This window comes from Cebus imitator, unplaced genomic scaffold (genome assembly GCF_001604975.1).
Source record: "Cebus imitator isolate Cc_AM_T3 unplaced genomic scaffold, Cebus_imitator-1.0 Scaffold38, whole genome shotgun sequence".
NCBI lineage: Eukaryota > Metazoa > Chordata > Mammalia > Primates > Cebidae > Cebus > Cebus imitator.
The window spans coordinates 2,690,703-2,712,729 of record NW_016107353.1 but is presented as its reverse complement, the minus strand read 5'-3'; the positions used below and the strand labels follow the sequence as shown (position 1 = coordinate 2,712,729).

The 22,027-nt window shown below is 51.3% G+C and overlaps 1 protein-coding gene across 21 annotated transcripts in view; it reads right to left on the bottom strand.

The window, feature by feature from the left end:
- Positions 1 to 22,027, bottom strand: part of NFASC (neurofascin) — a 204,432-nt gene that overhangs the window by 37,937 nt on the left and 144,468 nt on the right. For 10 of the 21 annotated variants that reach the window (XM_017525411.2, XM_017525417.2, XM_017525414.2 and 7 more), the window contains 14 exons: positions 16,860 to 16,971; positions 16,256 to 16,440; positions 14,787 to 14,918; positions 11,822 to 11,965; positions 11,013 to 11,124; positions 10,168 to 10,334; positions 9,574 to 9,721; positions 8,202 to 8,326; positions 7,278 to 7,322; positions 5,920 to 6,021; positions 5,430 to 5,627; positions 4,081 to 4,151; positions 2,540 to 2,762; positions 170 to 285 (listed from right to left, as the gene is read on the bottom strand). In XM_017525411.2, the coding sequence (XP_017380900.1) occupies positions 170 to 285; positions 2,540 to 2,762; positions 4,081 to 4,151; positions 5,430 to 5,627; positions 5,920 to 6,021; positions 7,278 to 7,322; positions 8,202 to 8,326; positions 9,574 to 9,721; positions 10,168 to 10,334; positions 11,013 to 11,124; positions 11,822 to 11,965; positions 14,787 to 14,918; positions 16,256 to 16,440; positions 16,860 to 16,971 (1,880 nt within the window). Of the gene's footprint in view, positions 1 to 169; positions 286 to 2,539; positions 2,763 to 4,080; positions 4,152 to 5,429; positions 5,628 to 5,919; positions 6,022 to 7,277; positions 7,323 to 7,854; positions 8,327 to 9,573; positions 9,722 to 10,167; positions 10,335 to 11,012; positions 11,125 to 11,821; positions 11,966 to 14,786; positions 14,919 to 16,255; positions 16,441 to 16,859; positions 16,972 to 22,027 lie in introns of those variants that run through there. The other 11 variants (XM_017525413.2, XM_017525416.2, XM_017525425.2 and 8 more) reach the window with 4 other exon arrangements.

Sequence of the window (22,027 nt, the reverse complement as noted above, 5' to 3'; positions counted from 1 at the left end):
TTTTCTGGGTATATTTTTGAACATTTAACCCTGGAATCATCTTGAGTCAACTCTGGATTCAATAAATACCCCTAGGATTTCTTTCAAATATCTTATGCCCCGCATCTGCTACCCCTGGCCCTGGTTAGTGAGCTGGGTGGTTGGGTGAGTCCGGAGCTGGCTTCCTCACTCGGTACTCTCTGAGCTGGCCCTGGACCGTGTCGGAGTAGACGCGGTTCCACTGAAGGCTGATGGCTGTGCTGTTCATGACTCGGACTTTAACCTCAGTGGGCGCAGCCCTGGGATCTGCAATGTGTCGGGACAGAGAGCTGGTTATGTAGGCAGGCTGGCCCCTGGACTCTAGGGTTGCTTCTGACTTGTTCTCTGCTGGCCTGTACCCACACTCCACTCAACACTGGGTACCCCATGAGGGCAGGGATCAGCTCTCCTCCATCAGACAGTACTTAAAAAATGTTGGGGGGCAGGGAAGGCTTAGAACAAAAGGGTGGCAGTCCAGGTGGAAGGGACTCTACCTACATGTTTAGAGGGCAGTCATTTGTCCCCTCCTGTGCTGGGTAGTTTCCATCTGCCCCTTTGTTTCATCCTCCACCCTTCCCCACCCTGCTCGGTGTCCTGGGGGGCTGCCCTCACTGGATCTTATCAGTAGAACTCCATTCTCAGGCTTCCAGATGGGTTTAACCAACAGCAGGTGCCAACAGGAGGCCCCAGGGCAGGAGGAGAGGAAGGGTGGATATTGGTTCCCCTGGGTTACTCTTTGCTGGGCTACAGGTTGACAGCCTTGTATTCTTCTTTCTTTCTTTTTTTTTTTTTTAGACGGAGTCTCACTCTGTTGCCCAGGCTGGAGTGCAGTGGGGCGATCTTGGCTCACTGCAACCTCTGCCTCCCGAGTTCAAGAGATTCTCCTGCCTCAGCCTCCTGGTAGCTGGGATTACAGGCATGTGTCACCATGCCTGGCTATTTTTTTGTATTTTTAGTAGAGATGGGTTTTCACCATGTTGATCAGGCTGGTCTCAAATTCCTGACCTTGTGATCCGCCTGCCTTGGCCTCCCAAAGTGCTGGGATTACAGGCATGAGCCACAGCGCCTGGCCTTCCTTGTGCTCTTCTGCCTAAGGTCATGGCTCCCAAGGGCAGTCCTTGCAGGCTGTGGACTCATCTATCCCTGTCAATGGAGGCTCAGAGTGGTATGATGGCTTCCTGCTGCTGCCAGCCCTCAAGGTGGATTGCATATCTTGCCATTTTCCCTCAAACTCTACCCACATGTTATGAATAGCACCTTTTGAGAGTGCATCTGTTTCCTAACAGGAAACATTACCCACAGGTCGAAGATGCCCTAACCTAGTTCAGGAAGTGATCTTGGCCCTGCAGCTACCTGGAAAAAGAAGCTCCTTTCTCCCCCATAACTGATTCTTGTTCCTGTTTCCTCCACTCTGCGCAAAAGCACTCTGCCTCGTCCCCTCTAATCCCTCAGAGCGTGGGCCGCAGGGTGGAGGCATGCAATGGAAACTGCGGGCTGGCCCATGAAATCTGTGAACAGATGCCACCCTTCACACTTACCATCCAGTAGTCCCATCTGGCTCCTGTCTGAAGTGCCCGCCACCATGGAGGTGAGGAGTGGGATGGACAGAGGCCCCGCTGACCCTCTCTGCTCATCTCCCTTGTGAGTCCAATCCATAATCACCTCCGGGAAAGTGGGGCCCAGGGCCCAGACCTCCCTTCTTCCATCTCACTGTTAGGAAAGCCACCAGGCCTAATCTTGACTGCTCTTTCTGAGTCCCCCCACCCAAGACTGTCCCTGCTCCCTTCTTTCTGCCCACCCCATCCACTTACATGATCTCTTCTTCCATCAGACCCAGACTCAACAGGGCATGAAGGCCCTCAGCCAGGAGGGGACTCCCCGACACCCCTGCTTTAGTTAGCCAGGCATATATGTCCACATATATGACCAGAATATTGCTGTGTTACCAGGAGCCAGCCCCGAAAGACCGTCTCTTTCTGTGCTCAGTTCCCAGGGCTGGGAGCCACAGCGGGAGCACCAGCAGGGTCTGGTCTGGGGCACTCCTGTCTAGTGCTGTGGAGGCCTCCTGATCCCTCAAGGCTTCCCCAGGGGAGCCTCTGGCCTGCTGCCCTGCTTCCTATGGAGGTGTCTAATTATAGCTCTTTGGGATGGGTAATCCTGACGTTTTTCTTGGTACTAGCATGGCTTAGCAGTAAGGTAGACTGCAGGGGATCGGAAGACCTGGGCTCTGTTCTTGGAACACTGTGAGGGTTTTCCCTTTGTGGGCCTCAGTTTTCACATCTGTGAAATGAGAGTTCTGGACAGGGTGAGGACACTCAGTAATTCCAACTACGTTCAGATGATGATATTTCCACTCCTGACATGACTGGGTCACTCTAGGCCTAGGTCACTACAGGAGATTTCTCCTTCCTGGGAACTGCTGTCTTCCTATACCTGCCCCAAAGTTCCTGGCCTGTGAGCGTGGCCTCGTGCGACTGAGCCACAAGGGTCCTGGTGGGGAGACGGGGAGGAGACTACTCACAATCTTCTCCGGAATAGCCGATGACGGATTCTGGCTCAGGGCCCTTCCCAAAGTCATTTTCAGCCTGGACTCGGATTTCATAGGGCACGTAGACTGGGGTCTGCCCCACCACGTAACGAGAGCCCCACACTGTGACGTTGTTCCAGGCCTCTCGAGTCTCTCTCCGCCTCCACTTGACAATGTAGCGCAGGTTGGGGCCAAAGGCCGAGGTGGCATTCATGGGCTGGGCAGAGGGACAGACAGGCTGGGGAGGCTGCCGGAGACGGGCCCAGATCCACCCACAGCTTGCCCTCTCTTGCTGTGCCAGGCATCCCCTCCAGATGTGCCCAACACTGGCCCACCCCCTTGCAGAGTCAGGGAGACCACCTCCCCTACCCCAGTGAGTCCCCCAAAAGCCCAGCAGCATGCAGATTTTCTGTGACAAAGGCTTCGCCTGAGACCCAGTTACTCTGACTCTGAGAGCCACCCACATTTGCAGGTGCAAAGGTTTTATTTTCAACAGAACTCCTTCGTGTGACAGGAGCAACAGTAATAAAGACAATAAGGTAGGCTTCTCCAAAGTCAGAAGAGATGAGTTGTGGTTAACCACAGCATGGCTCCTGCTAATGAACTCAAAATTCCAGAAAGGACTTCTGTTCTACCGAATCTGTGTGTGTCCTGTCCTTCCCAACAGGTCAGAGTTCTTTAACGGTGGGTGTGAGTCTGCTCTTTATTCTCTAAGGGCCCAGGAATCAGTCCCCGGGGAGCCTGCCATACGGAGCCACAGGCCAGGTCCTGAATCTGCGCTCAGCCCAGCTGCTGCTGCTCTGTTGGACCACGGCTGCCATGAGCACAGCCTTCAGAAAGAGAGGGAAGCTCAGGATCCCGAACAGTGCATCTCCCGTTTCCATGCCTCATGGCAGAAGCTCAGAAATGTTAATATTTCAGTGGCTGCATCTGCATTCTCAGACTGGGAAGTAGTGTGGAAAAAGAGTCATTTTGAGACCACACACTCCAGTTTTGCTTTGGAAAATGCAGTCAGTGAGCCGGCATGAAGATGGGATTTTATAAGACCAGAGGGAGTCTTTGGAGTCACCTACTCCATTCTCTGACCAAAAGAAAGCCCGTGCTGGACACATCTCAGACACTGGTTTCTCCCCAGCTCCCACACATCTCCAGGCAAAGGGCCCTAGAAACACTGAAACTTGGTTTGGTGTTGTGCTTAGATCCTTCCCAAGTCTAACCCCAGTCCCTCCTCCTTCAAGAGAAGTCTGCTTGATTTAGCTGCATCCTCCATGCGTTTTGTTAGACTCCAGTTGGTGGAACCCAGTAACCTCTGCTCCTGTCTCCTCTCTGAAATTTTACTTTTAGGCATTTGTCCTGTTTGGTTTCTGAATGCCCAACTCAGAGAGGAGCTTGATTTCTCAAAGAAGAATGTCCACCAAGATTAGCCAGAGAGTCTGAAGCACACTGTGGCCTTGGAGTCTTGGGTTATCAAGGGAGAGGCTCCTGGTGCACACGGCAAGGTGAGCTGCCCCACTGGGGCTGGGAGGGCCTCTTACCGTCCACGTGATCTCCATGTTGTTCTTTCTGGTTCCCTCTCCCTTCACGTCACCAGGATTGGATTCGGGAGCTGGAATCCAAACAGACACAGGTTCAAGTCCAATTTGTGCCTTACCAGGGCAAGGTAAGGAACCTCCTTCCATCCCATCTGATGGGTCTGTCCTATGCTCTGTCTTTTCTCGGTGTCTGTGTACACACTGGGTCTCATGTGTAAATGAACTGACTCTGCCTTTTCCTCATGTGCATGATGTGCCTTCTGAGCCGAGATTTAAAACTTCCAGAGCAGGGCTAATTACTTCTGAATTTTAATCCTTTACCAGATAGCATTTATCATAAGGCTTTCCACACTGTGGGTGGTCAGTAAGCCAACTCAATGTGGATTAGCTCCTTTGTGGATTATCCACTAAATGTGTTTCATAGCAGACTGGCTTATCCCTGACATTTAACATTTTTTGGGGCAGCATCTCCACCCTCTTTGAGCTGGTGTGATTTCAGAAATCCAAATATTACCCAAGAGTATTAGGAAAAGAAATCTGATGTAATACCAATTTACATATTTCTCACACTGAATTATGTATTTCTGCTGTACCTCTGCCATAGCTCTCCCCTTTAAGGCAGATAATCAAGAATCACTAATAATAAAAATGGAAGTGGCCAGGCGCGGTGGCCCATGGCCATAATCCTAGTAATTTGGGAGGCTGAGGTGGGCGGATCACCTGAGGTTGGGAGTTCGAGACCAGTCTGACCAACATGGAGAAGCCCTGTCTCTACTAAAAATACAAAATTAAGGCTGGGTGCAGTGGCTCATGCCTGTAATCTCAGCACTTTGGGAGTCCGAGGCGGGTGGATCACCTGAGGTCAGGAGTTCAAGACCAGTCTGACCAACATGGAGAAACCCCATCTCTACTAAAAATACAAAAAATTAGCCGGGCGTGGTGGCACATGCCTGTAGTCCCAGCTACTCGGGAAGCTGAGGCAGGAGAATCGCTTGAACCCGGGAAGCGGAGGTTGCCGTGAGCCGAGATCCTGCCATTGCACTCCAGCCTGGGCAACAAGAGTGAAACTCTGTCTCAAAAAAATAATAAATAAATAAAATAAAAATGGAAGTTAGCATTTTTCATGTGCTTACTAAATGCTAGGCATCATGGTAAGTACCTGACACATTCTCAAATGTTCACAACAGCTCTGTGATGTAGGTGTTATAATTACTCTCTACTTCACACATGAGGAGCCCAGGCCTTGGAGAAGTTAAGTAACCTAAGTTCACGTGGCTGGGAATGGGGGACACTCAGTGTGAATTTGGGGTGCGGGGTTCCAGGGCCTTCTATGGCAGCCCTTGGGTACTCACGTGCTCCACTGGTTCGGTAGCGCTCGGACGGGAGGCTGGGGTGGCTGCTCCCAACCTCATTGATGGCAATGACGCGGAACTGGTAGTTGACATATGGGGACAGCCGGAGGACGGCTGAGTTAACACTGCCGGGGTACTTGGAATGGTCATGCCAGACGCCGGGTTGGAACTGGTCTTCTTCAAACTGGACGACATAGTCTGAGTGGGCAAGGAAAACAGAGCTGTTTCGGGAGCTCAGTGAGCAGCGTTCTTCTTTAAAAGCACTTTTTCCTTGGCTTCCACTGATCTGTATAATCTCGTTCACACAAAGGCACAGGGAGAATTCTTCCCAGGGCACAGGAAGAGACACCAAGGCCTCTCTACATTCTGAGGACAGCCCAGGACACACAGCAAGCGAGGCAGAAGTGGGACTGGAAACCAGGAGAGGCCTTTGGTTTAGGGTGTTACCATCCCTCTTTTCCAGCTTTGGAGCGTGGGGCCCCTGAGCTACCTGTGATGGGGCTGTTGTTATCGTCCCCGGGGATCCAGGTCAGCCGCACGCTCCTCTCGGCCAAATCGGTGAGCTCCAGGTCCCGGGGCCGGTCTGGCCGTCCTGGCGGCAGAAGAAGACACCATGCAGGGCTCCTGAGTTAGAGCAGGTCCACCCATTTGCTGGCCCCGAGCCCTGGACAGCTCCCTGATGGACTTAGGTCTTTACTACCAGTGGGATCCAACCCCAGCCTGTCCTGAGGGACCACTCCCTTCCCACAGGGGCCCGAGGAAAAACAAAAAGGAGACTCCCACACTTCCAGCACCGCCCCCCCACACAAAGGATATCAATGGGTGTGGAACAAGGAAATAAAAGGGATTACGCAGGGCACAGAGAGAACGGGGAGCAACGCCGCCCCGTCTCAGTGGATCTTCCGAGAGTGCAAGCATTCAGGAATGCCAACCAGCATCAGACCCACGCTCACGACACGTAGGAAGGCTGAGGAGGGAGTGTGGGATTCTGTCCCATTTTCTCACCATCATTGTCCTCTATTCTGTGTGTCAAGGCTCTGAGGGGATGGGAACCCAGGAGGGGCTTGGACTGTGAGCAGGGCAGATGGGTTGGGGAGTGGGGGCAACAAAGAAAAGGGGCCAGACCAGGGAGGAGACGGAGACTTGGTCTAGAAGTTTCACTGAAGGGCAGCAGGACAGGAGCCCAGCAGGCCTGCAAACAGGGGTGAGGGCAGCACCTTTTTGGGGCACAAATCTCACTGGGGCTGCTTTAGTGGGTCTAAGTGCCCTCCTGGCCTGGGATAAAGGCATCCGGCCACTGAGTGGTAAGGGTAGGCAAGATTTTTCTCTTCATCTTGATTCCCTGGACCAGGTAGTTCCATCTTTTGGCTAGTCACTGGAAGGACCTGGAAGGCGAGTCCCACAGGCCCATGTTCATGTGTGTGTAGAACGTGTTCGTAGATTGTAAATGGACAGAAAGCATTAGATGCAGGGAGGCTGAACAACAAGTTTACAAGTGTACGAAGGAGCGGGCTTTCGCATTCCCTGCAAACAGGACCTGCAAGACTGCTGGGAGGATAGCTACCCCGAGGGAGCGGTGAGTGTGGCTGGAGGTAAGGGATGGGATGAAACAGCAGCTGAGAACGTCCGAGCTCACCCTGTGTAAGGAGCAGGAAGCCCAGCGTAGGGCCGTGACCTGGGCTTGGGGAGGTGGACGTGGGCAACTGAAAGGAGGTCACATGTAGTCGGAAGTGCTGCCCACAAATCTACACACTGTCACCCTTTCCCAAAGCGGCTTCCTTCTCCAGGCTCCACACCCTGGGTGCTGAGAGAGGGTACTGGCGGGGGACAGTGATTAGTGGGAATTACCTTTGGGCAGGGCAGCCAAACGGTTAGTTGGAGTGGCCTGATCAGCTGCAAAGGTAAGACGGGTTATCCAAGTTAGCAGGTTATCCAGGGTTAAAGGTGTTCTAGAAGGAATGGGGGCAGGCAGTCGAGGCTTAAACAGCTGCCCCTGGGCTGAGGCGTCCTAGGCAGGCTTTACCCATCCTTCCATGGGGAACCCCCCACCCTTATAGAAGCTATCTGTGTTTCCTCCACAGCTGGGGACAGCACCTCTGTCTTCTTCCCATCCCAATGTGACTGTCGTGCCTGGGCACACCCTCCCAGCAACTGTGCCTCTCCACTGCACCAATGCTAGTGGCAGAAGGGCACCCACGGGGAGGCAGAGGTGACAGAGGACCTGCTTCCCTGGAAGGGAGAGGCCTTTTTCCTCTTGGTTTGGGTTAGCTTAGTATTTACATTCCAGCCTGGGTGCAGGACAGGAAGAGGCAGCATCATCTTGCCCAATGCATAGCACGTGATGAAATGCCACAAAACCCAGGAACAGGGCTGGGGGAAAGGAAGGTTGGCGGAGGTCATTGGAAGCACAAACACAAACTCAGTCTTGCTTTAAGGATGGATTGTTTTAATTGACTTAGTGGTTGAGTTAGCTGTAAGAAAGGTAAAACGATCACAAGAACAAAGTCCTCTCCACTTTATATCACTCAGGCCCCTTTCAGCTGAGATGTGGAGAATTCAATGACTCCACTCAGGAGGTAACCTGTCCAGCACAGCTTGTTCTGAAACTGGCAGCTCCCTGACCCTGACATCAAAAGGCAAGAAGAGATCACCATGCCTGACCTGCCCACTTGGCTGCAGGCATTGCCCTCAGAACTGCCCTGGGCCACTGCTTCTCTGGCTGCTGGGGAGGGGGTGGGGCTGGTCAGCGCCAGGGTGAGCAGCGGCAGTTACCTAGCACGGTGAGGTAGGCCTTGGCCAGGTCTTGGTCTAGCTCAGTGCTGGCGACACACGTGTAACTGCCCTGGTCCCGCTCTGCCACACCAAAGATGGTCAGGGAGTCATCTTCCTTTTTCATCCTGTAAAGGTACCGAGGAGGGGTTGGGAGTGGTTTGTAGCGGGGTGCGGTGCTCAGTGCTGCCCACTGCTTTCAGCCTGGATGGGGCTCTCGAGTCAGAAAGGCAAGGGAAGCTCCTTCTGGGGAATATGAGGCTCCCTCTCAATGCTCTGACAGAGACGAGGTCTTCACCGTCACCGGGAGCATTCATCATACTTGATGGAGGAGAACAGAGAGCGGGTGGCGCTCAAGTGCCCCTGAAGCCCATTTGCCACCTTCGAATTCCGTACATGTGCCTGCCTCTGTGCCTTTACTGTGCTGTGCGCCGCCCCCCCCAGGCTAGGGCACCGGTAGGCCCATGCCCCTAGAGGCAGACTGGTATTCCTTCTCCTCTCATGCTTGCAGCTTTGTCTGTCTTCAGCCCAGACTTGTCTCCTCTGCACTCAGGCCCAAGCCATCCTGACCCCAGGCTCCTTGAAACTGTCTCCTACAGAGAGGGGAGGCCGCAGAGCAGGATGGGGCTGTAGAGCTGCCAGCACCGAGTGCCAGAGGTTGGCAGAGGGGGACACCCTCTGCAAAACGTCAGATGATGGCTAGAAGCAGCAGGCACCATGTCCAGCTCTAGGGCCCTGCACAACTTTGCTCCCCCACGACGGAAGAAGGTAAAGCAAAGTGAGACTTGGGGAGGGAGGCTCAGAACAGTGGTTCTCAACGCTGATGCACGTTAGAACACACAGGGGGACTTGTAAACCCTGTCAGTGGCCTAAGTCCTACCCTACACCAGTGAAATCAGGATCTGAGGAGAGGGGCAGGGGTGGGTGTAGTAAAAGCATTCCAGGTTCAGTGAGGGCTGAGAGCCAGCTCAGATCAACCCTGCCCTCTGCTGAAGATCAGGGGTATTGCAAATAGGGCTGAAAGCCTGGAGCCTGGGATGCAGAGGAGGAAGAGAAGCCGGGGCAAAAAGAAAGGGAAAAGAGGAGGAGTGAGGGGGGCCAGGGAGAGGAGAAGTACAGACTGAGAAGAGGGAGGGAGAAGAGGTGCAGGAGAGAGAAGCAGGGAGCTGATGGGACAGAAGGAGGTTCTACAGGGTGTGGGGTTGTCCCCTAAGTGGGGGAGTCGCCGAGGCCATCGCCTCCTCTGCAGTAGCTCCTTGGTGACATGCAAGACATGGGTTCCCTGTCCCTGTGTTCTTCAAGTGTCACCAACAGCAAGGGAAAAGAAAACGCACCTCAAACTAGCACTAGGAAGAGGAAAGAGAGAAAGAGAAACCTGTTTCCAATATAGAGCGGCTCGTCATCCTTCAGCCAGGAGACGGTGAGTTTCAGGGAGGGGTCGTGCTTCACTCGACACTCCAGCTGCACCGTGGTGCCTCTTTTGGCCACCTGGTCCTCAGGCATCCGGTAGATCCTGGTGGGGTCTGTGGAGAAGCCCAGAGTGCTTGCCACTGGCCTGTCTTCTGCCCAGCACCCCCATGCGGCCACACAATGGTGCATGTCTGCCCTCCAGGCCTTGGGCCGACCAGGGAGCGTGGCATGAACAGTGTGCAGTGGTATGAATGCAGCAGAGTTCTGGGGGGGTAATCACAAAAGCAGGTAATGCCCCAAATCCTCTCCATCTGGCTCAGGAATATATGATGCAATTTCTGGGGTGGTAGAAGGGAGTTGGTGTGGGCAGAAAGTTTCCCTTCCTAATTCTCTTTGGACCATGCTGATCCTAGATGGACTCAATAGGTGCACACAGAAGAGCCCACTCCAGGTTAAACATAGGTGTGGTGCATTTTCCACGTGAATATGCGTGTGGATAACCGCGAGCATGACCTCCTTGCCCCTCTCCGAACTTCCATCAGCAAACCCTCTCCTTTACCTTTGACCTCCAGGCGGACTTGGTTTTCAGCTTTGCCCAGGATGTTGGTGGCGACACAGGTGTAGATGCCCTGGTCCTCTTTGCGGATCATCTTAATCTCCAGACTGCCGTTCTCATAAACATGGTAGTTGCCACCATCCAGATTGCTTCCTTGTCCATTCTTAAACCTCACAACAGAGCAGCAGAACACAGCATCCTGAGACAGGACCAGCCCAAGGGCAGGGGCAGCAGCCAATTAAGAGAGATCGTGCGGGCTGTGGAAGGAGCCCCTATGCTAGGAGTCTGAAGGCCTGAGCCTCAGAGCGTCTGCCTCTAACCACCAAGTGGCCTGGCAAGCCTCCATCCCTCTCTAGGTCTCGGTTTTCCATTCTGTACAATGAGGGACTGACCCAGATGATCTGCCAGCTTCCTCCCAGGTCTTGATCTTCCACCCACTGCGCCTAGCTTTGACCCAGGTCTTGCAGGGTGCAGTGGCCCATGCCTGCAATCCCAGCACTTTGGGAGGCTGAGGTGGGCAGATCATGAGGACAGTTTGAGACCAGCCTGGCCAATATGATGAAACCCTGTCTCTATGAAAAATACAAAAACGAGCCAGGTGTGGTGGCATGCACCTGTAGTCCCAGCTACTCGGGAGGCTGAGGCAGAAGAATTGCTTCAACCTGGAAGGCGGAGGTTGCAGTGAGCTGAGATTGCGCCGCTGCACTCCAGCTTGGGCAACAGAGCAAGACTCCGTCTCAAAAAAAACACCTCCCAGGTCTTGCTGAACACCTCCTATGGGCCAGATGGGAAGGAGAAGATGAGACAGGTGACCCCTGCTGCGGAAGGCCTGGTCTCCTGGAACTTACCATCGCAGTGTGGGGATGGGAGATCCAAAGAAAGGGCAGTCCAGCCGTGTCCGGTTGTAAAGAATCACTCGAATGAGCTGGTTCCGGGGTGACAGCATCCGAGGCGGCACATCTGAAATTCCCAGAGAACCGATCTTGAGTGCTGAGTCTAACTCTTCCACCTCTTCCCCCTTGGTCTCACCTCTGCATGCCTTCTGCTTACAGCAGCTTCCCAAGCACTGAGACACCTTCCCCTACCAACCTTCCCTCCTTCAGAAAGCCCCTAAGGATTAGGTGGGGAAGCAGAAACTTACTCCTCCGTCTGTCCTCAACCTCACCTACATCCAAGCCAGCTTTTGCAAAGGGTCCCCCAAATTATCCAGCAGGTTCTGTAGCTGCCCCACCACAGCCCTAAGGCATTTCCTAGCTTACCCCTTCCCACCTCCCTCTCCCTGCCCAGGGGGTACAGCAAATATACTCAGAACCATTTCCCACCATGAGATCCAGCTGCGAACCCAGGGGAAGTCAGCACGGATACACCAAGGAGATGGGACAGACTCACTCTTTCTCATCAGGGGAGGAAGAAGAGTTAAATTGACTGTTCTGATGGAATTCACTGTCTGCTCATCCAGCTTTGTGAATTTTAAGTCCTCCATCCCTCCCACAAATGTCTTCCTCTTCTCCATGTTTCCCCTGTCCACCATCCTTTTACCTCAACTGGCTTGGCCAATCCCAGGAGAAGAAAGTGCACCCCATGATATAACTAAGCCGCAGGGTGACTATGTGGTGGCAGGGAGGAGGGAGAGCCAGGCTGCAAAGAGTGCACTCACCCAGCACGCTGACGAAGGCGTTGGCAAGCAGGTAGCCATGCTCGTTGGAGGTGTTGCACTGGTACACGGCTCTGCTGCTGATCTGGGTGTCCCGGAAAATGATGGTGTCTCCGGCCACCTCACGGTTTGGGTTAGGTGGTGCCGCTACACACAAGAAAGAGATGCTCCTCATGAGAGATGGGAAGAGCAGGGTGAAGGGCATGTGGGGCTCTGGCCAGGGCTCCCAGGTACAACCGGGGGCTGTGGGGAGCACCATGTGGGGCCAGACGATAGGGCTTCTGGCCTTGCCATTGCTGGGCTGTGTGTGACCTTGAGCCCTTCCCTGAACCTACTGAGGTTTATTTCTAGTCTAGTCTAGAGTATGGGAATATGAATTCCTGTTTGACCTATGAAACCACGAGGCAGGTGTGATTCAGAGCATTAGCTCTGGAAACAGAAAGGAGTTCGAGTTCTAACCACATCGCTTACTACCAGCATTGTTCAATCTCTGTGAGCTTCACTCTCCTTGTCTGCAGAATGAGGGTAGCATATCATCTCATGGGGTTTTTGTGAAGATAACCTGAGATTTTATGCATGTACAAAGTGATGAACAGAAGGTCTAACACATACTGTTATTATCATTTTAATTGAATGTGCATATATTTAATGTGTTTTGAAAAGGGTAAAGCAATATGCAATAGACAGAACCTACCACCTTCCCATCGTCTGAAAAGAGCATGCTCCAAACATTCACAAAGTTAAACCCATAAGCCAATGTTTCTCGAAAATGAAATGAGTCCTTATATTTGCCAAAGCTCACAGCTCTTCCCCAAAAATGTGTCCTAAATTGCGAGAGGATATTCTTGCCCACAGTTCCAGTACTGCTGGCTTGGGGTGCAGATAGCAGAGACTGGAGAGGGCTGGGGGGTGTTGGTTCTGCCCACACTTCATTCATTCTGGGATCTGGGGTAAATCAACAAACCTTCCTGGGCCTCATTTCGTTCATCTGTAAGATGGGGAAAAATCATTTCCACCTTTCCCCCGCTCGAAGGAAGACTCAGATAAGAGAACAACAATGAGCTGTAAAAACAAAAATTTCCTAAAAATGTAAAGAATTGCCACTTTTCTCATCTTTAACCACCAGAAAGTGACTCTCCTTCCTAAGATTTCTGGACTGGGAAGCCGATGACTTAGCTTACAGAGTCCATGAACTCATTCAAGATCACTCAGACCTGCAAGGGAAGTCAGTGGATGATGCAGGAGTTGCCCAACAGGCGCCACTTCACAGATAGCCGGTCTGAGCCCAGAACCAGGGAGTCAGCAGACGGTAAAGGATGACAAGATTAGCATCCTTATCATCCATGCCCAGGTCCCCACTCAGCAAAAAGGGACACAGGATGGCAATGCCAGCAACTTGTACAGTTCCTTGCCTGGCAAATTCTTGTGCAATTAAATTTCCTCCCAGTCACTCCCTTAAATGTCCCCTGAGGAGAGTGACAGGTGACCTTTCCAGGGGTGAGGCTCAGCTGCAAGTCCTGGGCTGCATTTACCGAATGGTGCTGTAAAGTTTAGTGCAATTGCCTCCCTTACCCTCAAAGTCCTATTAAGACTGAGAGAACTGCAGGGGGCAGGCAGTGTCCATATCTCTGCTTGTAACTGGGCGAGCAACATTTACTGGGATAACTAGGTTCAGCACTAGCTGGTGCAGCTGTATTGCAGACTCACGGCAACCCACAGCTTCACCACTTCCCGGCCATGTGATTTTGGGCAACTCACTGCACTGATGAGAACCTTATTTCCTTGCCTTAAATGTTTGAGAGTAGCACAGAATGTGGCACACAATAAATGTCAAAAAGGTAAATTCTTACTCTCTCCTCTCCCTGTGTCCCCTTCCTCCCCTGCTTCTACCAGCTGTTGCTCGTGAGTTAGATTCTGAGTTCTCGCCATCTATTGTTTCCCCATTTGGTTGATACCATTGCTTACGCTTTGCCCTGACCACTTAGTGAAAGGAAGGACAGGACATTTTGAAGAGTAAATGCAGGCCGGGCGCAGTGGCTCATGCCTGTAATCCCAGCACTTTGGGAGGCTGAGGCGGGCGGATCATGAGGTCAGGAGTTTGAGTCTAGCCAGGCCAACATAGTGAAACACTGTCTCTACTAAAAATACAAAAAATGAGCAGGGCTTGGTGGTGGGCACCTGTAGTACCAGCAACTCGGGAGGCTGAGGCAGGAGAATTGCTTGAACCCAGGAGGCGGAGGCTGCAGTGAGTGGAGACTGCACCACTGCACTCCAGCCTGGGCAACAGTGCAAGACTCTATCTCAAGAAAAAAAAAAGAAAAGTAAATGCAACCAGAGAGTCCATGATGTGAAAACTTGACCAAGCCCACTGGCTATAAGGGGCCTTGGTGTCATTCACTCCATCCACCTGGGCAGAACTCAATGTCCCCCAAGTCTAAGCATACTTGATAAACTGCACCTGTGCATCTGCTCTTCTGGGGAAGTTCTTCCTCATATCTGACCATAATATTTCACATTATTGCACATCGCTGCTTCTTCTTTTGCCCTGAGCAGAGAGCAGAACTTGGGTAACCAACAATGGGTTACTGAGCTTTACTCTACCTTCCAAGCCCCAGCTGTCATTCAGAGCCCAAACCCCCAGAGATACAGCCACAGTCCCCAGGCCATCAACTGGGCTCTGAAGTTGTTCAGGGGAAGAAAGCAGAGATTTAAAAATCCCCAAGGGAGCAGAAATCCCTTAAGCATGGGAATATGACCACAGAGTTCCAGGCCTCCTGTTCTCAGGCACAAAGATAGGGTAGATTTCCTGCCTCTTGAGATGTCTGAAGAGATGGGCAGCTGAGAAACAGCCACCAGTGGGCTTCTCTTTTCCTGATCATCTAGTGTGACCAGCGCTGGCTACAGTGACAAGGATATGAAGCCTTTGACAGGAGAGAGATAAGAGATGGGACAGCAGCTCGCTACTTACATTGCAAAGGTTCCCCATTCACCATCCATTGGACAGTGGGTTTGGGGTTTCCATTGGCTCGACACACCAGTCTCCCATCCTCGCCCGGAGCCAGGATAAGGTTCTTGGGTTCGTCCAGCCAGTAGGGAGCAGCTGGAAGACAAGGATGGGCACAGGCAGGGGAGTTAGATGGCATGGGACAGGCAGAAGAAGCCAAGCAGTCTCCCTGTAGTATGCAGGAGCCCCTGAGTCCCAGCACCAGGCACTCACCACCTGCCCCAGAGCTTGTCCTCATAGGGATAACTTGGTCCAGCCTGTATCTGGCTGGCTTGGCTGCGCAGATGCTGATCTGTCTATTCTGAGTTCACAGAACAATAGTTCTAAACTGGGGCTGCTCATTAGAATCCCCTGAAGAGCTTTTTTAAAAAAAGGGATGCTAGGGCCTGTCTCAGACCTACTAAATCAGAATCCTCACAGGAGGCCTGGGTGGCAAATACTTTCAGAGGTCACCAGTGTTTGCAGTGTGCATCCGACAGCTCTACTGCCAGGGAAGGTGGTAAAGTGGGCACTAGGTTGGTCCTTCTGGGTTTCTGTTTTGCAAGCTCAGACCATTTAGGGTAAGTCTTATATTCATGCGTTCGGGCACTGAACTTTGGTTAGAGCAGTTCTTAGCTGGCCACCTTGTTCAATTGTTTGGACAATTTTACTAATACGTGGAAATGTGAATTTTTCTGACTAGTGAGCCTTTCAGATCAGATTCTCAATGGTCTTGATACCCACCCTCACTGATACCCACCCTCACCCCCCAAAGTCTAAGAACTCCCTAGTTTGTGTATGATGCTGAAACCAAGGTCACAGATCCACTGACTGCATGCTAAGAAAGTTCCTGTCCTCTGGTCTCAGATCTCATCATCTCAACCATCCGTGTGGCCCAAGGCGAAACAGTGAACAGAGCAGCCTGCCACACATGGCTGGGACCCATGATGGCGTGTGCTCTGGTGCCTGCAGTCACTCAGGTGGGCCCTCTTTGCTTTGGGGGGAAGGAAGTGATTGCAAAAAAATAATTTTGGCCATGAGGACGCTCCAGTTTTAAAAAGAAGCACGGCATCATGCACAAGTACACAGACAGCATAGGCTCACGCGACACATCATGAACGGGAATGCAAAATGAAAGAAAAAAAAGGCTCTGGGAATGGTCCAAATGGGCTGTGGGAGGAAATTCACCTGCTGAGGGAGTGCTGGCACCAAGGAGAGTTGGGTGATGGTGAGGGTGGATCTCCTTCCCTTCACGCCCCTGCCCCATGCACTGGCATGCACACATCCTCTCACGTCCACTGAGCAACAACATCCGTGGCAGACCACCATTGCCACTGACCAGTGCACTGGAAGCCTCCCCCACTCACTCTGCCCCCAAACACCCTCAGAGAGAAGGGTGGGCATGGTGTTCAGGGTTGGCAAAATAATCATAATGAGAAATACACACAACGTACCCTTTACTCTCACCGAGATCGTGTGCCGGATGCTGCCCATCTTGTTGGAGGCCAGGCAGAAATATTCCCCAGAGTCTTCCTCGGAGACATTGGTGATACGCAGGGCTTTATTAAAGTTCTCAAACTTGGCCTTGTCTGATGGGAGGTCCCCACCTTTCTTGTACCATGCAATGTCTGGTGTCGGGCTAGGAGAGGTACCAAGCAGAAAACAAAAACATCACTGAAAGTGGCCCTTCTCCTCTTCTATAGCACGGGGGATACCCAGGTGGCCTAAAAGTGTATTTGGGCCCAGGAGGATGCATGTCCTCTAAGAATTGGTCTTTCCTGTACAGAGAGCTTGAAGGCTTAGCTAAGGCCTCACGAGATCCTAACGCTTATACGGGATGCCTAACCACCCTCTTTCCTCATTATCCGAAACAGAGATGGCCAGAATGGGATGGAGATGACTATGGTTTGCAACACCCTGCTCACTAGGAGCTGTTTGCTTCTCTTTTTGCTGTACCACTGGTATGCCCCTAAATGTGGCATTAACAAGAGCAGGAACAAACTCCCATCCCCATCCTCCTGGAGGGTGGCTAGAAGAGGGACTGCAAACTGTACGTACACCCCGGAGGCGATGCATTCCAGCAGGAGGTCCATGCCACGAAGCACCATCTGGCTGCTCGCAGTGCCCTGAGGATACATGAAGCTGGGTGTTCTTTCTGCAACTCCTCGGGCTGAAACAGGAGAGAGCAAACTCCCGTGAGCCTCCTTCCAGAGGGCGGACCCCGCTAGGCCAACGCTGTCAGGCTAGAAAGAAATGGCATCACAGCCACTGCCAGATCCTCCCAGCTGAAACCACCCCAAGGACTTGGGCATCATTAAATGAGGTGTGTTAGGAAGCTCAGGGCTCCTTAGCCCCACCAGCATGAGTGAGAGAAGCTCTAGGTACTGAAAGGATCTGCCCAGAGGAGCCCAGCTTCCCTTGGGTTCAGGGAATCTCCCCTTTCCTGCAATGGGGAGCAGCTGTCTGAACAGTGAGAGATCTACTCCTGAGCAGCTTGTGTTGGGATCCCAGAGGCCACTGTGTGGGCCCCAGGGCAGGCCATCTCAGCAGCAGTCCTTCTCCCCAAGCAGGGATCTGGAAGCAGAGAAGGCATGAACTGGGGCCACAGGACAGACAACTTGCTCTTTGGGACCCTGAAAACAAGGCTCTGGGATGGAGTCACAAAGCCCGCACAAACAATCAGAAATGCAGGGAGAGTTATTAATGGCTTAGCAAAGACATGGAGAGAATTAATGAGCAGAGGTGACAGGAAATCACACTGGGGCCACGACCATTCTGCCTCCTCACTAATGACTGGGGAAGATGGCTGGGAAGAGGAGTAGTAATTACATATGAGCTGCTGGGGGAGGGGGTGAGAGAAAAGTGGCCACCAAGTTGGAGGAGGTGATCTACAATTCAACTAGGCTGGAGACATCATGGGTCTGAAATCAATGAGATTCATGCAGGTCTTGAAGGCCAGGTGGCTGGCAGAGATTGGCATTTTCAGGATGGCTGTTTCCCTGTAGAAGGGTCATGCCAGCATGGGCCCACCCACAACAGTGTGAATCCCACCTTCCCCAAGGCTTACCTCTTCCCCCAGAGCTCTTCATGTAGCTCTAGTGGAATGGGTAAGATGGAATGGAAAAGAACAAGAATTTTCTATCCAGAAACCCCAAGGCAAAAGGGAAACTGGATGAGGTACCTCCTGGCCAAGGCGTATGATCATACACAAGAATGGCTAAAAACAAAAATAGAAGCTGAGCCCACCCATGGGTTTAATGGGGTCTTAGACTCAGCTGGACAAGGGAGAGATGGAGGGGAGGCAGAGCCACCAGGAGCTGGGGTGAGGATGAAGGCACTTATCCATGGTTTAATCGGTGCTGGCAGACTGAGGGGAGTGCGGGGGGCCTTTCTCCCCGTGTAACTGGTGCATCCTGAAGGAGCTTGCTGGGTTTTCTGGGGCCTGGCTGCACCAGCGGGGCTCCTATTCTGGGGCACTCAACTCTCTCCCTTGGCACCGGTGGAGTGCAATTCATAGAGTTTGCTTCAATTTTATCTTTTTGTCAGGAGAAGAAAGTATGAAACATGCAGAGGGAAACTAGGCTGATGGTACAATACACGGCACACAGCAAGTGCCCAACGAAGGTTTATGGGATGAATGGATTGAAGGGGAAGAAGAGAACAAAAAAGAAGGCAGCGATTTACCCATATTATTTCTCTTTCTGTGGAAGCCTCACCTGTCCCACTATCACACATCACAACATGACTACTGAAGGGGTTAATCCATTATATGGTTAATGGGTTATCATCTATATCTATAGCTCTTGCAGCATCCAATTCTCTGCACCAAGGAAGCCTGACACCAACAGCTTCCTCCCACCCACTGTCACGGAATCACCGAAACAACCACGACAACGTGAGGTCAGGGGCCCGATGAGGAAAGGAGACTCTAGGGCAGAAGGCTGCTCTGTTGTCAGGTTGGCGACTCTGTCGAGAGCTGGGAACCCTGGGATTATGTGGAAGGGGTCCCAGCTCAGTCATCATACTCCTTCCACACCAGGACAGAATCTGCAGAAACCAATCTGTGACCCTATGGACGTTTAATTCACACCGTAACATGCGACACCACAAGCACACACAACCCAGCAAAGCAATAAAGATGGGAAGGAGGAAAATTTAGCACAGAGTCCTGCAGTGGGTGCTTCGCACGCTGTAGCTGTGACTATAAAAAGGTTATAGCAATATTGCATTTGTGGGATGTGGGCTAGCAACAATAGAATTATCCTGAAGGAGAAGCTACTGGAAACGAGTCAAAGTTCAAAAAAGGGGAGGGCATCCTGAAAGTCAGAGGTCATAACGAGGGCCACCATTCAGTGAGCGTTTGCTAGGGGACGTGCACTGTGCCGGCAGCACCACCCACACCATTTATGCCTAATCCTCACAGCAAACCTGTAGGGTTGCATCCCAACTTTCAGCAGAGGCAACTGAAGCCCAGTAAACAGACTTGCCCAAGGTTACAAGCTACTTAATTTTGGATTCTGGGCCATTTAGCACTAAAAACGTGTGCGTTCCACCCACTCTACATTGCCTCTCTGTCTACCAGTGGGCATCCCACTTGCTCCCGCTTCTGACAGTCAGCTTCCGGAATATCTTTCTTATTCAAATCAAAGAGAACCCAAGGGCAAAAGAGGTAAAGGAGAAAGATATTTTTGTCTTGGTGAGCTGCTCTGGTGAAACTCTTCCACTATGTTTTACTATTCTCACTGTCTCAGCTAAGATCCCATCTCTCCTCAGTGGCTATTAAAAAAACTCAGGCCCAAGCTGGAGAAAAAGAAGCTGAGGAGGGAGTTCAGCAGCTCTAAAGACACCTCAGTTGGATTCTTAAAGTCATGGAAAACTTGAGGAAGACTTGGGGGACACAATATCATTAAGGAATGAGACGGCTGGCCCTAAAGGAAAGGTTATGAAGAAATGTAGTCAATTGTAGTAGGAGGAACTCATATGAAAATTTAGGAAGGTTAACAAGGCTGCTGGCTTTGAGACCCACTGTTTTCAAAGAGGGTGTCTAATTTTCTTCCCTGGAGAGGTAGAGACAGGCAGACTCTAAGACAATGGTGATTATTAGATGAAACTCTAAATGGTGGCAGATGACTGTCTCATCTTATGATGGGACACCCTTTTTCATCATGGAGGCAGGGATTCCTGGAGAGCCTGTCCACCTGAAGATATACTGGTTATTCGCCCTGATCGTCAGAGTGGAGTGTGACCTCATGCTTGATCAAACTCAGAGTCCATATGCTAAAGCTCAGATCTGTGTGGGTTCAGGAAGAGCTTCCCTTGCAGGCCCATCTGACTTCTTGCCCAAGGACAGCCAGTCCTCTCCTGCTCTTATAAGCTGTGGCTCAGAGTGAGCTCATGGGTTTCTGGGGGAATATGGTCAGCTAGCAGACAACAGGAGACAACAATGCCTCCACCATGTTGGCCTTAAAAGTCCAGTGAAAATGCGTCTTGATCATCTCTTTGGAGGAAGCACCACGACTGCTGACAACCTTAGCTGCCCCGCTCTGTCAAGTGCTATGTGTTAGCAGGACAAGAAGATTCAATGAATCAGACGTATCTGAGGACCTCTGCCAAAAATAGCTTTTAGGGGCAGCTGGATCCTATATCCAGACCGCTTTGCTGCTTTCGAGTCTCGGAATTGAGAACCAGAGATTTATGGGGCCGGATTCTTGGCAGCTCGTCCACCTCTCTGGCTCTAGGAATGGCTGACCAAACAACCCCAGAATACAGGAAAAACTCTTTACCTAGTAACATTTGATACCTTTCAGTGCCAGGAAATTTCTTCCGTAAGTCTAACCCAAATCCCACAGGCAGTAGTTGGAGCTTTTTTTTCTTACGCAGTTCTCAGCACAGCTGAGGAACTGAACAGCTTTTGTTTCTCTGGTCTGCCCTACAATTTCTCCCTCTATAGTACTTTCTTCCTATAATTGCACCTGCTTTTCTCCCCTTGGCTTCTCTTCAAGTTCTCTGTGTCTTTCTTAATTTTGGAAGCATAGAAGAACGATCCAGAATGCAGTCAACACGAAACCATTCCCTTTAAAACCAATAATGGGTAATATTTGTTAAGTATCGATAATGTGCCTAACACATACTAGGAGCCATAAGCACATTATCCTGTTTAATCTTCACAACAATCCTCTGAGGCAGGTAATACATCCATTTGGCAGATGAAGACATTAAAGTTCTAAGACACTAAATGGCTTGCCCAGCTTCACTCAATGGTATGTCCTGGACCCTAGATTTAATTCACGGCAGTCTAGCTCAGAGCACATACTCTTAACTACCTGGTCTCCACACCTGGGTGAATCCTAAGTGGCAAGTTATACTCTCAGACCAGATTCTCTTGCCACTCAGCAGGTCAGGGGGCACCTGGCAATATTCAGAGGATACCAATCCACTCTAGAAAATCACTAAAACAAAACAGAAGTAGGGGGTGGCTCCCCTGCTACAAAAGAGACATGCCATATTTCAGAGCCAAACAGAGAGATGCACTGGGCACTTTTCATCAAGTCTCTGTCCAGACGCCTGCACTCAGAATTCATCCTCCTTTTTTTGTCTCTTTGGTTTCTTGCTAGAGGCATCAGCCTAGCTGTCTTCTGTTCAAAATGAGTCTCCCTTTGACTTTATATCCTTTCCAGCAGCTTCATGCTTAAGTCAGCTCTGTCCTCCCCTGGACTGAGGACAAGGGGTCAGCCTCCACGTGAGCTCACGCAAGCTTTGCTTGTTTCATAGTCCTGGATGGATCTCATTACTCCCACTCATTCTCTTGCAATAATTGTTTGATCAACGGTCACAAACTGGTTTAAGTGGCTGGAATCACTCAAATTTATTCCATTGATAAAACAATTCTATGTGTACGTTCCTCTGCATGGCTTATTTTACATGAAGTGAGGAACTTAGACCAGATGGTCTCCAAGGGACCTTCTGGCTCTGAGACACTCCAGCTTACAGAATACTTCCTATAACAGATTACCTGGAATCCAATTTAGAACAAGGCCCATTCCATACCAGGGCTCTGGGGCTCTTGGCACAATAGTGGTTGGCCCCATTATCTTGAAAACAAACAATGCTCAGGATCTAACCAAGGTCCCCTGCATCCTTGGGTAGTAAATCTCTTTGGCAGGATCTCAGTGTGGTTCTAGCAGCTTGGTGCCAAGTTAGAGTCTTTGCCTCTCTCCCTGACTCCC